The sequence below is a fragment of the Spermophilus citellus genome (genome assembly GCF_964194105.1).
Source record: "Spermophilus citellus genome assembly, chromosome: 4".
NCBI lineage: Eukaryota > Metazoa > Chordata > Mammalia > Rodentia > Sciuridae > Spermophilus > Spermophilus citellus.
The window spans coordinates 110687298-110701039 of NC_138185.1; the positions used below are offsets into that span (position 1 = coordinate 110687298).

General features: G+C 37.1%; 1 protein-coding gene across 3 annotated transcripts in view; it reads right to left on the reverse strand.

Annotated features, from left to right (window-relative positions):
- Positions 1 to 13742, reverse strand: part of LRRC49 (leucine rich repeat containing 49) — a 191728-nt gene that overhangs the window by 147982 nt on the left and 30004 nt on the right. For all 3 annotated transcript variants that reach the window (XM_081292760.1, XM_081292759.1, XM_081292762.1), the window contains one exon: positions 10723 to 10866. In XM_081292760.1, the coding sequence (XP_081148886.1) occupies positions 10723 to 10866 (144 nt within the window). The remainder of the gene's footprint in view (positions 1 to 10722; positions 10867 to 13742) is intronic.

The window sequence follows — 13742 nt, forward strand, 5'->3', positions numbered from 1 at the left end:
CACAAAGATTTCATCTCACTCTAGTTGGAATGGCAATTATCAAGAATACAAACAATAATAAATTCTGGCAAGGATATGGGGGGAAAGGTATACTTGTATATTACTGGTGGGACTGCAGATTAGCAAAACCACTCTGGAAAGCAATATGGAGACTCCTCAAAAAACTAGGAATGGAACCACCATATGGCTCACCTATGCCACTCCTTGATATTTATCCAAACAAACTAAAATTAGCCAACTATAGTGATATAGCTATCTCAACGTTTAAGGAAGCACACTTCACATCAGCCAAATTATGGAATCAACCAGATGCCTGACAATATAGATGAATGAATTAAGAAATTGTAGCATATAAACATACACCAGGGCATTTTTACTTAGCCATAAGAAGAATAAAATTATGACATTTACTGGTCAATGGATGAAAATGAAGAACATCATGCTAAGTGAAATAAGTCAGGCTCAGAAAATCAAGGGTAGAATTTTTCTCTCATATGTGGAAGGAACCATACAAGCTTAAAAGATACTTAGTTTGACATGTATAAAAATTTCAAGAGAAAGATTGGCAAATGAACAAACAAACAATAACTATTCTATATTAAAAACATCAGGCCAGAAAAGATGGCCGCTGCGTACGGGGGTTGCTGAAGTGCTGAGCCTGGTGCTCAGAGCAACGGCTTTAATCGAGACTTCGCGCAGCTTGTTAGAGCACCTTTCACCATTAATCTGTAGTGGACCACCCGGCCAAGCAGCAGAAAAAACAAAGAGATTGAAAAAGAGACGCTTGGCTCCCGGATGCTTTCCTGCTCAGAGCCGAGGGCGCTTTGCACCCATCTGCTTCCTCTTTCACTTCGCTCCCGGCAGAGAAGCTGAATGGGTAATCAGCAGTGGATTGTAAGTACCTGAGGCAAAGAAAGCTCAGTACACCCCGCCTTTTTTTTTTTTTTAATATTGTCTATACAGGGAGAGTTAGTGAATTGGAATTGTTGGCTGGGCTGTGGTTTCAGGGCCGAAAATCCACTCCGCGGGAGCCGCCATTTGCTTTCTGCATGCTGTCTTGATGGCCCTGTCTACACGGTCCAGCTGACGCATCTAGAGACTGGAACTGGGCTGCGTGCCGAGCCCTGTCCTCCGAAGGCTGGACCATGGCCTCAAGTGCCTCGGTCGCCTGTTCCCTGCTGCACCTTGGGGCAGAGCCTGCTCTGGGGTCGTTCGGCATCCCCCTGCGAGGGGACCCGTGCGCCAGAGGACGGGACTGGAGAGCCGCGGCGGCAGCCAATTGGGCCCCGGGAGCTAGGCACCGGGCCGAGGAGCAGCGGAGGCCGCAGCAGCGCTGCTAAGGTTGCGGACAACCACAGCGCCCAAGAGCACGGCCCAGAGGTGGAGGCGACGGCAGCAGGGTTTCAGTTCTAGAAAACTGGACTGGAAACAGAAACAGTAGTTTGTATAACCCCAAGATCTTGCTTATGCCAGGAAACTGTAAGGGTAACATGAATATCATTGAGGAGGTCTAACATGGCGGCAGGCATGGAGAGATCAAGACTCTGACCTCTTCAACTGCGCGGGCATAGGGAGCTGTAAATTATCTAAAGCCTGTTTACTCAGGATCACTAGGCAATGCTGAGCTGACGTGGAGCTAGGGCGTACACTTTGGGCCCCTCAGAAAACACACACTGAGCACGAATCTGCTGCATTGAAGCCCCAGTTCGCCTGCTTCTCGTGACTCAGCACTAACGATCCCACTGAAAAAACAAGTCAGCCCACCTGATCTCACAGAGGTAAAAGCCAACTGAGCACCATAGCCAGACCCAGGGAATCAGGAGTGACGTGGGACTAGCGGCGCAGAACACCCGGCTATCGCTCCCACCAGGGCTGACAACAGAGGTCCCTTGCACCAGCTACCAGGGGAGTTGCTACCTGAGGGCAAACAAATTCGCTGGGGGTACTCAGCCCCAAGCCCTACAAACTTAGGGTCTGAGGGAGGCAAACAGAAAGGATGTGCCCAGGCATCCATGAAAACAGGGCTCCCAGGAGCAGCAGACCCGGCGTGTAGCCAGTATTGTGGTAAGTGTCACAGGTGAGTGGGGCCTGGATTGAGGAACCACAAGAGAAGGACCTAGGCACTCAGGACTGGAGACCCGCACAGTCTGGGAAGAAGAGCTGAGGCACAGTGATTGGTTCCCACCTATCAAGAGGAGAAGCCTGGCCCAGTGGGCATAGCTCCACCTACTGGAAGAGAAGTTAATCGAGCTCTATGACTGCATTTATTATTATTTTTTTTAATGATTATTATTAGTATTTTTTTTATTTTATTCTCACTTTTTGTACGTGATGTTTTGTTGTTCTTTAACTTTCTTATTAATGGTTTCAATGTTTTTTTAATTCTTTTAATTCTATTATTATTACTATTATTTTTTAAACTTCAATTTCCATTTTTTTATTATCATTATAATTTTTTTTGTTTGTTTTAAATTTTTATTTTTTTGTTTTTTCTTTCTTTCTTTTCACTTTTTTCTTTTGTCTTTTCATTTCTTTTCAATTTTCTTATTCCCCCTTTCTTGAATTCTACCTGCCTACACTCACTCTCTTTAGTGACTTCTTTCCTTACATTCTAATACCTCTCCTCCCAAGCATCAAATATATTTATAAGAGTAAACAGTAACTCAGCAGTCAAACAGAACAAGAAGTATCATGAGCATAAAAAAGCAAGGAAGAAAAGGAGTACAAACAATGAAAGACAGCCTAAATATTCAGGAGGACCTGGAGTCATCAGAAAAATGGCCATATAAAGAACTCAAGGAACACCTTAGACAGATGGAAAGGAACCTTAAAGAACACATTGAAAATGAATTACATAAACAGATAAAAGAAGAAGTTAAGCATCTTTATCAGGAGATAGAAATTATAAAAAAATCAAACAATAATTCTAGAAATGAAGGAAACGATAAACCAAATTAAAAACTCAATCGAGAGTATCACTAACAGAGTGGAGCAAGTATAAGCCAGAACGTCAGATAATGAACAAAAAATATATCATCTTGAAAAGAGTCTAGCCAACTCAGATAGGCTGGTAAAAAATCACGAGAAAAACATCCAAGAGATTTGGGATAACTTAAAAAAACCAAACGTACGAGTCATCGGGATAGAGGAAGGCACAGAGATTCATGCCAAGAGAATGAGTAACTTGCTGAATGAAATAATTACAGAAAACTTTCCAGAAATAAAAAAGGAAACAGATATACAAATTGTAGATGCATACAGGACACCGAGCACACAAAATCACAGTAGACCAACGCCAAGACACATTGTTATGAAGATATCCAATATACAGAACAAAGAGAAAATATTAAAAGCTACAAGAGAAAGGAGGCAGATTACATTCAGGGGTAAACCAATAAGGTTAACAACGGATTTTTCATCACAGACGCTGAAAGCGAGAAGGTCCTGGAACAACGTATTTCAAACACTGAAAGACAATAGATGCCAACCAAGAATTCTGTATCCAGCAAAATTAAGCTTTAGATACGACAACGAAATAAAAATCTTTCATGATAAACAAAAGCTAAAAGAATTTGTAGCCAGAAAACCAGCATTGCAAAGCATCTTGAGCAAAACTCTATACGAGGAAGAAATGAAAAACAATAACCAAAACCATCAGTGGGAAGTGCCTCGGTAAAGACAGAGGACGGGGGGAAAGCTAATCATGGAGAAACAAACTAAATTAGAAAAAAAAAGAGATAAATAATCAAACATGGCAGGAAGTACAAACCATATATCAATAGTAACTCTAAACGTTAATGGCTTAAACTCTCCAATAAAGCGACATAGGCTGGTAACATGGATTAAAAAAACAAATCCAACAATATGCTGCCTCCAGGAGACACATCTGATTGGAAAAGACATACACAGGCTCAAGGGAAAGGTTGGGAAAAAATATACCACGCACACAGTCCTCGTAAGCAAGCAGGGGTGGCCATTCTCATATCGAATAAAATCGACTTCAAGACTAAGTTAATCAAAAGGGATAAGGAAGGACATTATATACTGCTAAAAGGAACCATGCACCAACAAGACATAACAATTATCAATATTTATGCACCAAATAATGGCACTGCGACGTTCATAAAACAAACTCTCCTCAAGTTCAAGAATCAAATAGACCACAACACAATAATCATGGGTGACTTCAACACACCTCTCTCACCATTGGACAGATCCTCCAAACAAAAGTTGAATAAAGAAACTATTGACCTCAATATCACAATCAATAACCTAGACTTAACTGACATATATAGAATATATCAACCATCATCAAGTGGATATACTTTTTTCACAGCAGCACATGGAACCTTCTAAAAAATAGATCATATATTATGCCATAGGGCAACCCTCAGTAAATATAAAGGGGTTGAGATAATACCATGCACTTTATCAGATCATAATGGAATGAAACTAGAAATCAATGATAAAAGAAGGAAGGAAAAATCCTACATCACATGGACAATGAACAATACGTTACTGAATGATCAATGGGTTACAGAAGACATAAAGGAGGAAATCAAAAAATTCTTAGAGATAAATGAAAATACAGACACAACATATCGGAATCTATGGGACACAATGAAAGCAGTTTTAAGAGGGAAATTCATTGCCTGGAGGTCATTCCTCAAAAAAAGGAAAAACCAACAAATAAATGAGCTCACACTTCATCTCAAAGCCCTAGAAAAGGAATAGCAAAACAATAGCAAATGTAGCAGAAGGCAAGAATTAATTAAAATCAGAGCAGAAATCAATGAAATTGAAACAAAAGAAACTATTGAAAAAATTAACAAAACAAAAAGTTGGTTCTTTGAAAAAATAAATAAGATCGACAGACCCCTAGCCATACTAACGAAGAGAAGAGAGAGAACTCAAATTACTAACATACGGGATGAAAAAGGCAATATTACAACAGACGCTTCAGAAATACAGAAAACAATTAGAAATTATTTTGAAAACCTATATTCCAATAAAATAGAAGATAGTGAAGACATCGATAAATTCCTTAAGTCATATGATTTGCCCAGAAGGAGTCAGGAGGAAACTCACAACTTAAACAGACCAATATCAATAGATGAAATAGAAGAAGCAATCAAAAGACTTCCAACCAAGAAAAGCCCAGGACCGGATGGGTATACAGCGGAGTTCTACAAAACCTTTAAAGAAGAATTAATACTAATACTTTTCAAGTTATTTCAGGAAATAGAAAAAGAGGGAGCTCTGCCAAATTCATTCTATGAGGCCAACATCATCCTGATTCCGAAACCAGACAAAGACACCTCAAAGAAAGAAAACTACAGACCAATATCTCTAATGAACCTAGATGCAAAAATCCTCAATAAAATTCTGGCGAATCGAATACAAAAACACATCAAAAAAATTGTGCACCATGATCAAGTAGGATTCATCCCTGGGATGCAAGAATGGTTCAATATACGGAAATCAATAAATGTTATTCACCACATCAATAGACTTAAAGATAAGAACCATATGATCATCTCAATAGACGCAGAAAAAGCATTTGACAAAGTACAGCATCTCTTTATGTTCAAAACATCAGAAAAACTAGGGATAACAGGAACTTACCTCGACATTGTAAAAGCTATCTATGCTAAGCCTCAGGCCAGCATCATTCTGAATGGAGAAAAATTGAAGGCATTCCCTGTAAAATCTGGAACAAGACAGGGATGCCCCCTATCACCAGTTCTATTCAATATAGTTCTCGAAACACTGGCCAGAGCAATTAGACAGACGAAAGAAATTAAAGGCATAAAAATAGGAAAAGAAGAACTTAAATTATCACTATTTGCGGATGACATGATTCTATACCTAGAAGACCCAAAAGGGTCTACAAAAAAACTACTAGAACTAATAAATGAATTCAGCAAAGTGGCAGGATATAAAATCAACACACATAAATCAAAGAAATTTCTGTATATCAGTGACAAAACTTCTGAAACGGAAATGAGGAAAAACACTCCATTCACAATATCCTCAAAAAAAATAAAATACTTGGGAATCAACCTAACAAAAGAGGTGAAAGACCTATACAATGAAAACTACAGAACCCTAAAGAAAGAAATAGAAGAGGATCTTAGAAGATGGAAAAATATACCTTGTTCATGGATAGGCAGAACTAACATCATCAAAATGGCGATATTACCAAAAGTTCTCTATAGGTTTAATGCAATGCCAATCAAAATCCCAATGGCATTTCTTGTAGATATAGATAAAGCAATCATGAAATTCATATGGAAAAATAAAAGACCCAGAATAGCAAAAATAATTCTAAGCAGGAAGTGTGAATCAGGTGGTATAGCGATAGCAGATTTCAAACTATATTACAGAGCAATAGTAATAAAAACAGCATGGTACTGGTACCAGAACTGGCGGGTGGACCAATGGTACAGAATAGAGGACACAGAGACTAATCCACAAAGCTACAACTATCTTATATTTGATAAAGAGGCTAAAAACATGCAATGAAGGAAGGATAGCATCTTCAACAAATGGTGTTGGGAAAACTGGAAATCCATATGCAACAAAATGAAACTGAATCCCTTTCTCTCGCCATGCACAAAAGTCAACTCAAAGTGGATCAAGGAGCTTGATATCAAATCAGAGACTCTGCGCCTGATAGAAGAAAAAGTTGGCTCCGATCTACATATTGTGGGGTCGGGCTCCAAATTCCTTAATAGGACACCCATAGCACAAGAGTTAATAACAAGAATCAACAAATGGGACTTAATTAAACTTAAAAGTTTTTTCTCAGCAAGAGAAACAATAAGAGAGGTAAATAGGGAGCCTACATCCTGGGAACAAATTTTTACTCCTCACACTTCAGATAGAGCCCTAATATCCAGAGTATACAAAAAACTCAAAAAGTTAGACAATAAGAAAACAAATAACCCAATCAACAAATGGGCCAAGGACATGAACAAACACTTCACAGAGGAGGACATACAATCAATCAACAAGTACATGAAAAAATGCTCACCATCTCTAGCAGTCAAGGAAATGCAAATCAAAGCCACCCTAAGATACCACCTCACCCCAGTAAGATTGGCAGCCATGATGAAGTCAAACAACAATGAGTGCTGGCGAGGATGTGGGGAAAAGGGTACTCTTGTACACTGCTGGTGGGACTGCAAATTGGTGCGCCCAATTTGGAAAGCAGTTTGGAGATTCCTGGGAAAGCTGGGAATGGAACCACCATTTGACCCAGCTATTGCCTTCTCGGACTATTCCCTGAAGACCTTAAAAGAGCACACTACAGGGATACTGCCACATCGATGTTCATAGTAGCACAATTCACAATTGCTAGACTGTGGAATCAACCCAGATGCCCTTCAATAGATGAATGGATAAAAAAAAGTGGCATCTATACACCATGGAGTATTACACAGCACTTAAAAATGACAAAATCACGGAATTTGCAGGGAAATTGATGGCACTAGAGCAGATTATGCTCAGTGAAGCTAGCCAATCCCTAAAAAACAAATACCAAATGTCTTCTTTGATATAATGAGAGCAACTAAGAATAGAACAGGGAGGAAGAGCAGGAAGAAAAGATTAACATTAAACAGAGATATGAGGTGGGAGGGAAAGGGAGAAAAAAAGGGAAATCACATGGAAATGGAGGGAGACCCTCATTGTTATACAAAATTACATATAAGAGATTATGAGGGGAACAGGATAACAAACATGGAGGGAAATGAATTACAGTAGATGGGGTAGAGAGAGAAGATGGGAGGGGAGGGGAGGGGGGATAGTAGAGGGTAGGAAAGGTAGCAGAATACAACAGTCACTAATATGTCAGTATGTAAAAATGTGATGTGTAACGGATGTGATTCTGCATTCTGTATTTGGGGTAAAAATGGGAGTTCATAACACACTTGATTCTAATGTATGAAATACAATTTGTCAAGAGCTTTGTAATGTTGTGAACAACCAATAAAAAAAATAAAAAATAAAAAATAAATAAAAAATAAAAATAAAAACATCAGGCCAGGCACAGTGGTACATGCCTGTAATCCTAGTAGCTTGAGAGGCTGAGGCAGGAGGATTGCAAGTTCTAAAGCAGCCTCAGCAACTCAGAAAGGCCCTAAGCAATTTAGGGAAACCCAGTCTCAAACCAAAATTTTTTTTAAAAGGCTGGGGCAAGAGGTGCTGGGGATGTGGCTCAATGGTTTAGTGTCCTTGGGTTCAATTCCCAGTATTAAAAAAAAAAAATCAGAAGTTTCTCCTCATGATGGTGAAGTAGGCAATGGGTAAAGAAATATAAAACATACTAAAATCAGTAAATTCACAAAAATCATGAAAATGAAAGATGCCTTCACAGGCCAACATTTTTGATGAAATTTCAGTTAGCTGGAAAGCTGATGGGATCTTAGTACAGAGACTCTGAGTGGAGAGAACTGTGGTTTAAAACTGCAGGGAGATATTGCACTTGATGCAGACATTCTTTCTTGACAGGAGGCCATCTTAATCTATGATGAGAGTAAGGACAGACAAAAGCAGGCAGAGATTGTAGTTAACTATGACAAATCAAGTAGGTGTGTAATTGAAGGTCTGTCTACTCAACAGCTATTCCTGGAACACCAACAAATCTACCTGGCTCCCACTCATATCATCTATATAAATCCCATACAGAGAAGCTCCCTGAAGAACTCCTTAGCTGAAGCCTCAGAACTGTCTCTAAACAAAATGAATTATTTGTAAAGATAGGTTGGGAGAGTGTGGGTATTTTACCTATGGAGATAGTTAATGACTTCACAACACAATCAGAGGGAAATGAAGAAGAAATGGCAGTTTTTCCTGGTATAAGAGAAACTAAAGTCCACCTATTCCCCAAAGCCAAATCTTTCTTATTTGGGCAATTACACAGTGAACCTGCCTTTCCTCTTTCACTCACCCTAAAGGGAAGGCCAAGGTGTGGGATTCAAAAGTCACAAAATCCACTGATTATTTTAGAGAGTATTCTCATGGTAAAAAAAAGAATTGTTCAGCTGCACAGAATATTCAGCCACTACTTAACGTGGTCCTTCATTTAAGCATTAGCAGTCATTGAAAAAAAATCAAAATCATGAAAGAAAAAGACATTAAGTGTGATAACTGCCCCAGAGAAAAGGAAAGGAAAAAATATTGTATCCTCAGATTATCTTTATATTTATATTCACAATTTCATGTAATGAACATGTATCATACCCATCATTCTGACAGCTACATAATATATACAATACTTACTACTATCTATTTTTAAAATATTTTTTAGTTGCCAGTGATTTTTTTACTTTATTTGTTTATTCATATGTGGTGCTGAGGATCAAACCCAAGGCCTCACACATGCTAGACAAGTGCTCTACCACTGAGTCACAACCCCAGTCCCATTTTTTTTTAATTTTTAGAAATTAATACAATTCCCTTTCCATAAGACATTATTGCTTCCTAAGCTATAACAGTAATGATTAAAGATAATACTCAACAGGAAATTTAGTAAGCAATTTCCAGGATGTGTATTATGTACTTTCCAAAAAAAGCCAAAATATAGACAGGAAAGTGCTAAGGCTAATAGATTTCTGTTTTGGATTCTTACCAGACCCAGTGTTCTGAGGACAGATTAAGTCCTGACTGAGCAGTTTCTGGAGATCTAGCAATGCAAAAGATTAACCTATATACATGTCTTTTGAGATAAGTAGTCCAGTTCCAATATTCATACCCTATCTAGGGAGGGATAAATAGCATTTATAAGTTCTAGAATAAATCCATGTCTTAAAGAAGGGTCTGAAATGATTCTAACCTTCTAGAAGATATGAGCATTTTTACATGGCCTGAATTTTCTGAGAAAACTTCAAAATGAAACTAGAGATAAGATAAGGCATCTTCTGTCTCAACCTTTTCCAGTATACTACTTATAGCACACTTAAGTCTTGACTAAGGAACTTAACATCTTGAAAGAGCTATGTTAGATTGTGCCTTTACAAGGTGCTTCAACACTACCAAAGAGTAGTTTTTGGTTGGTTTTTTTTTTACAGTGTTTAAATAAAGAAAACATGTTAAGTGTTTTTTCAGAATCAATAAGCCAGTAAGACCCTAAAGACAATCTAGCCCAATGACCAATGTCCTTGTTTTAGAAAACAACTAAACTGAGGCCCAGAGAATATGTTATCTACCCAACATCACATAATTAGAAGTGAAGCTGAGACCAGAACTAGGCCTTTTATACCCTCTGCAATGCTCTTTCCACTCTATCAAGCAGCCTCTTAAAAAAACCACAACGCATGTTAATGTGAATCTCCACAACCCCACTTCTCCTCTCTGTGCCTTTTCTTTCTTGTTGCAAAAATTTCAATTCTCTCATTCACCAATAACCTTCCTTCTTTCTCATTCTTACCCATGACAAAACAAGAAAGGATTCAGTATTCATTTAGTGATAGCTGATTCATTTAGTGATAATACTTCTGTTTCTAGTTATAACACACACACACACACACACACACATGTCCTTTAAAATAGGAAAACTTACTATTTTCCAAATCAACATATTTTAAAACTTAATAATTATACCCACAATTTAAATTCAGAAAAATAAATAACTTTAGATTCTAACTTTGTGTAAAGCAATGCTGTAACGTTTGTATAATTTCCTTAAAGGGCACATATTGATTCCATTTTAACACTCACCACAGAAGTGATTTGATTGTGTCGCAGGTTAAGTTCAGTTAGTGAATCCAGTCCATTAAGATTATCAACTTCACCCAAAAGGTTCCTGGCAAGATTCAAAACTCTCAAATCACACAAATGGTTGACATTTTCAATTCTGGTAATCTGTTAAAAAAAAATAAGGGAGGAATGATTAGCATATTGCATATATATATATATATATATATATATATATATATATATATATTTATGAGATATATATATAAAACAAATAAAACATTCAAAGTCATTGTATTTAGTGACATTTAGTGACAAGTTCATATGAAGACATTTTAACTCTATTTTCAATTTCCTATGATGTAAATGATATTCAATAATAGATAAAAGAAATCATTCAACCAAAGGATCACATTTTACAATTTGACCACAGTAAATATTTCAAGTAAATTCCATCAAAAAAATCAATCGGTCTACAATTGGGAGGAGTTCTAAGTGCCCAACACTGCCAGGTCCTGTAAAGGCTATGTACTACCTGCCAAATAGAAACTTACTATGAGCCCAAGGCATAAGCTCACATTGTTTTTACAAAGAAGTCTTCCCTCTTAGAGAAAAGGCAAGGAAAAGAATGATACCAAATTCCCCTTGTTAACTCTATTATACTATTATTATACTATACTATTATTATATTATACTATACTAATGTTAACTCTATTATACTACAAGATCCTGAGAGCAGTCAAGAGTCTGAATGGAAAAATTCAAGGAACCATGATCCCCAGTGGAAGGTGAGAATGGACACTGTTTTATTAGAAGTGTTTAAGAGAGGAGATAGATAGTGCTTAGTCAGGATGCAATATGCTAGACACTAAATATTTAGAACAAGAGGACTTGAATCATGGAATATGCATATGTACATCAGCACTGAACTGCAGCAGAGGAGTCTGAGTTCATCACCATGATGTAATAAGAGATCACCCAGATTTTAAACCTCATTATTTACAGATAGCAAGTGAAGCACAACAGGATATGTTTTTGCATGACACAAAAAAAGGAATCTTCATCACTCTCTTGATATAATGTATTTAAGTAACAATGAGTTATCATGATATTTTTATTATGGACATTAAAAAGAATTCAGTCACTAGAGATTATTCTGTCCATTTGTACTGCCATCATAGTATTATCTGAATTTTTTATCTAACACTTCAAAAACATGTTAGCTATGAGAACTTTTTTTAGATTTATAATCCAGCTTCCATGTTGTTATTTGGATGTTTTTACATTCAAGAAACACCATCTAAGTTCCTCTAGTTTCAAGAGAAACATGATGGGTTTATTGAAAATTCACTAATAGATAAAGTAACCTGAGATTATGTTTAAAATTTGTTTTGATTTTTTTCTAGTTGATATAAAATGAATGGAAAAGAACAAACAAGGTTATAAATATTTGCAGATGGCACAACTATATAATAAGATGTAGAGTAAAATATGTCAAAACTAAATAGGTGATACAATTCGAAATGTATGGAATTAGTAAAATTGCAAAATAGACATTGTAGAAAAAGATATCAGTAATCTTAACACAAGTTTGAGAAATTCTCCCAAAATATAAAGAAAAAACAGAGACAGGAAGAAAAAAGATAAGATGAGAATATGGAAAACAAGCAGTGTGACTATAATAAACATAAATGGAAAAAAAGCAATGTTTAAATATGTAAAATAAAATTCTATGAATTCAAGAAAGATATAAATATATAAAGTGAAGGTACTAATTGTTTGATCTGTGGCTATGGTTTAGGAGTCCATATGTAAAGGCTTGGTCCCCAGGGAGGTAGTACTAAGAGGTACAGTGGACCTTTAAGAAGTGGGGCCTAGAGGGAGATCTTTAGGTCACTGAGATGTTCCCTGAAGGGTGTTTTGGGTCTTCACCTCATCCCTGAGAGATATTCCTGAAAAAAATGGGCTCTTATTGAAGCATCTGTTCTTTCTTAAAGCATCCCTAAGAGAACAAAATCAGAAAGACCAACACCGTTATAGTTTAGAACTGGAATGTCCCCCAAAGGCTCACGTGTTCAAGGCTTTGTCCCTAGTGGCTGGTGTATTGAGAGGTGGTAGGAAACTTTAGGAGGTGGGCCTAATTGGAGAAAGTAGGTCACTGTGAAAGTGTCCTTGAAGGATATATTGTCCCCACTCTCTTCTTTTCCTCTCCTTCCCTTCCCTTGATGGCCACCATGAGGTGAGTAGCTTGGCTTTACCACCCCTTCCCTGCCACGATGCCCTTCTTATCACAGTCCATGAAGCAATGGAGCCAGCTGACTATGGACTAGAATCTCTGAAACCATAAGCCAAAATAAATCTTTCCTTCTTTAGAAAGTTAACACAAACACAGAATACAGATCAGAATTGAGAGTCAACCTACTCAGATTCCTCAAGTCGTATACCAAATGCTATCTCTTAATTTTTCTACTTTTAAAATACTTATTCAATTATGTCCTTATTAAATCCTCACTGAGACTACTTTTATGCCACCATCACTTCTCACCAAGATTACTATGATTATCCTCTTAACTGTTCTCTGTCCGAAGACAGATCCCCCTCTCCAACTTTTTCATTCTCCAATCCATTTCCTGAATACCATCATCATTCCTCAGAACATCTTTATATCCATATATCAAATTTGTTTTATTTCATAATGTGCGCTAAATGATTTTTATTTCCAATGGAAGTAAATTCAAAAGAAAAAAATTCACTTAATTTCTGTTCATTTTTTACTGTGATGCTAAATTTTTAGAACCAGACATTAATTGGTCAACTTGAATAGTTTATCTTCTAACATTTTAGAAACCTAAGGTCACTAAGACTATTCATCTTTGCATTGAAATATTCTAAACTTTTGCTTTTTGGATTCAGCTATTTTGAAACAAGACTCAGATTTTTCATTTGAACCTTGAGAAATAATTCATATAGTACAAAATTTATTCTTAATACACAGAATATCACAAACATGCTGAAATATAAGATATATAATACAGGTGAGCTAA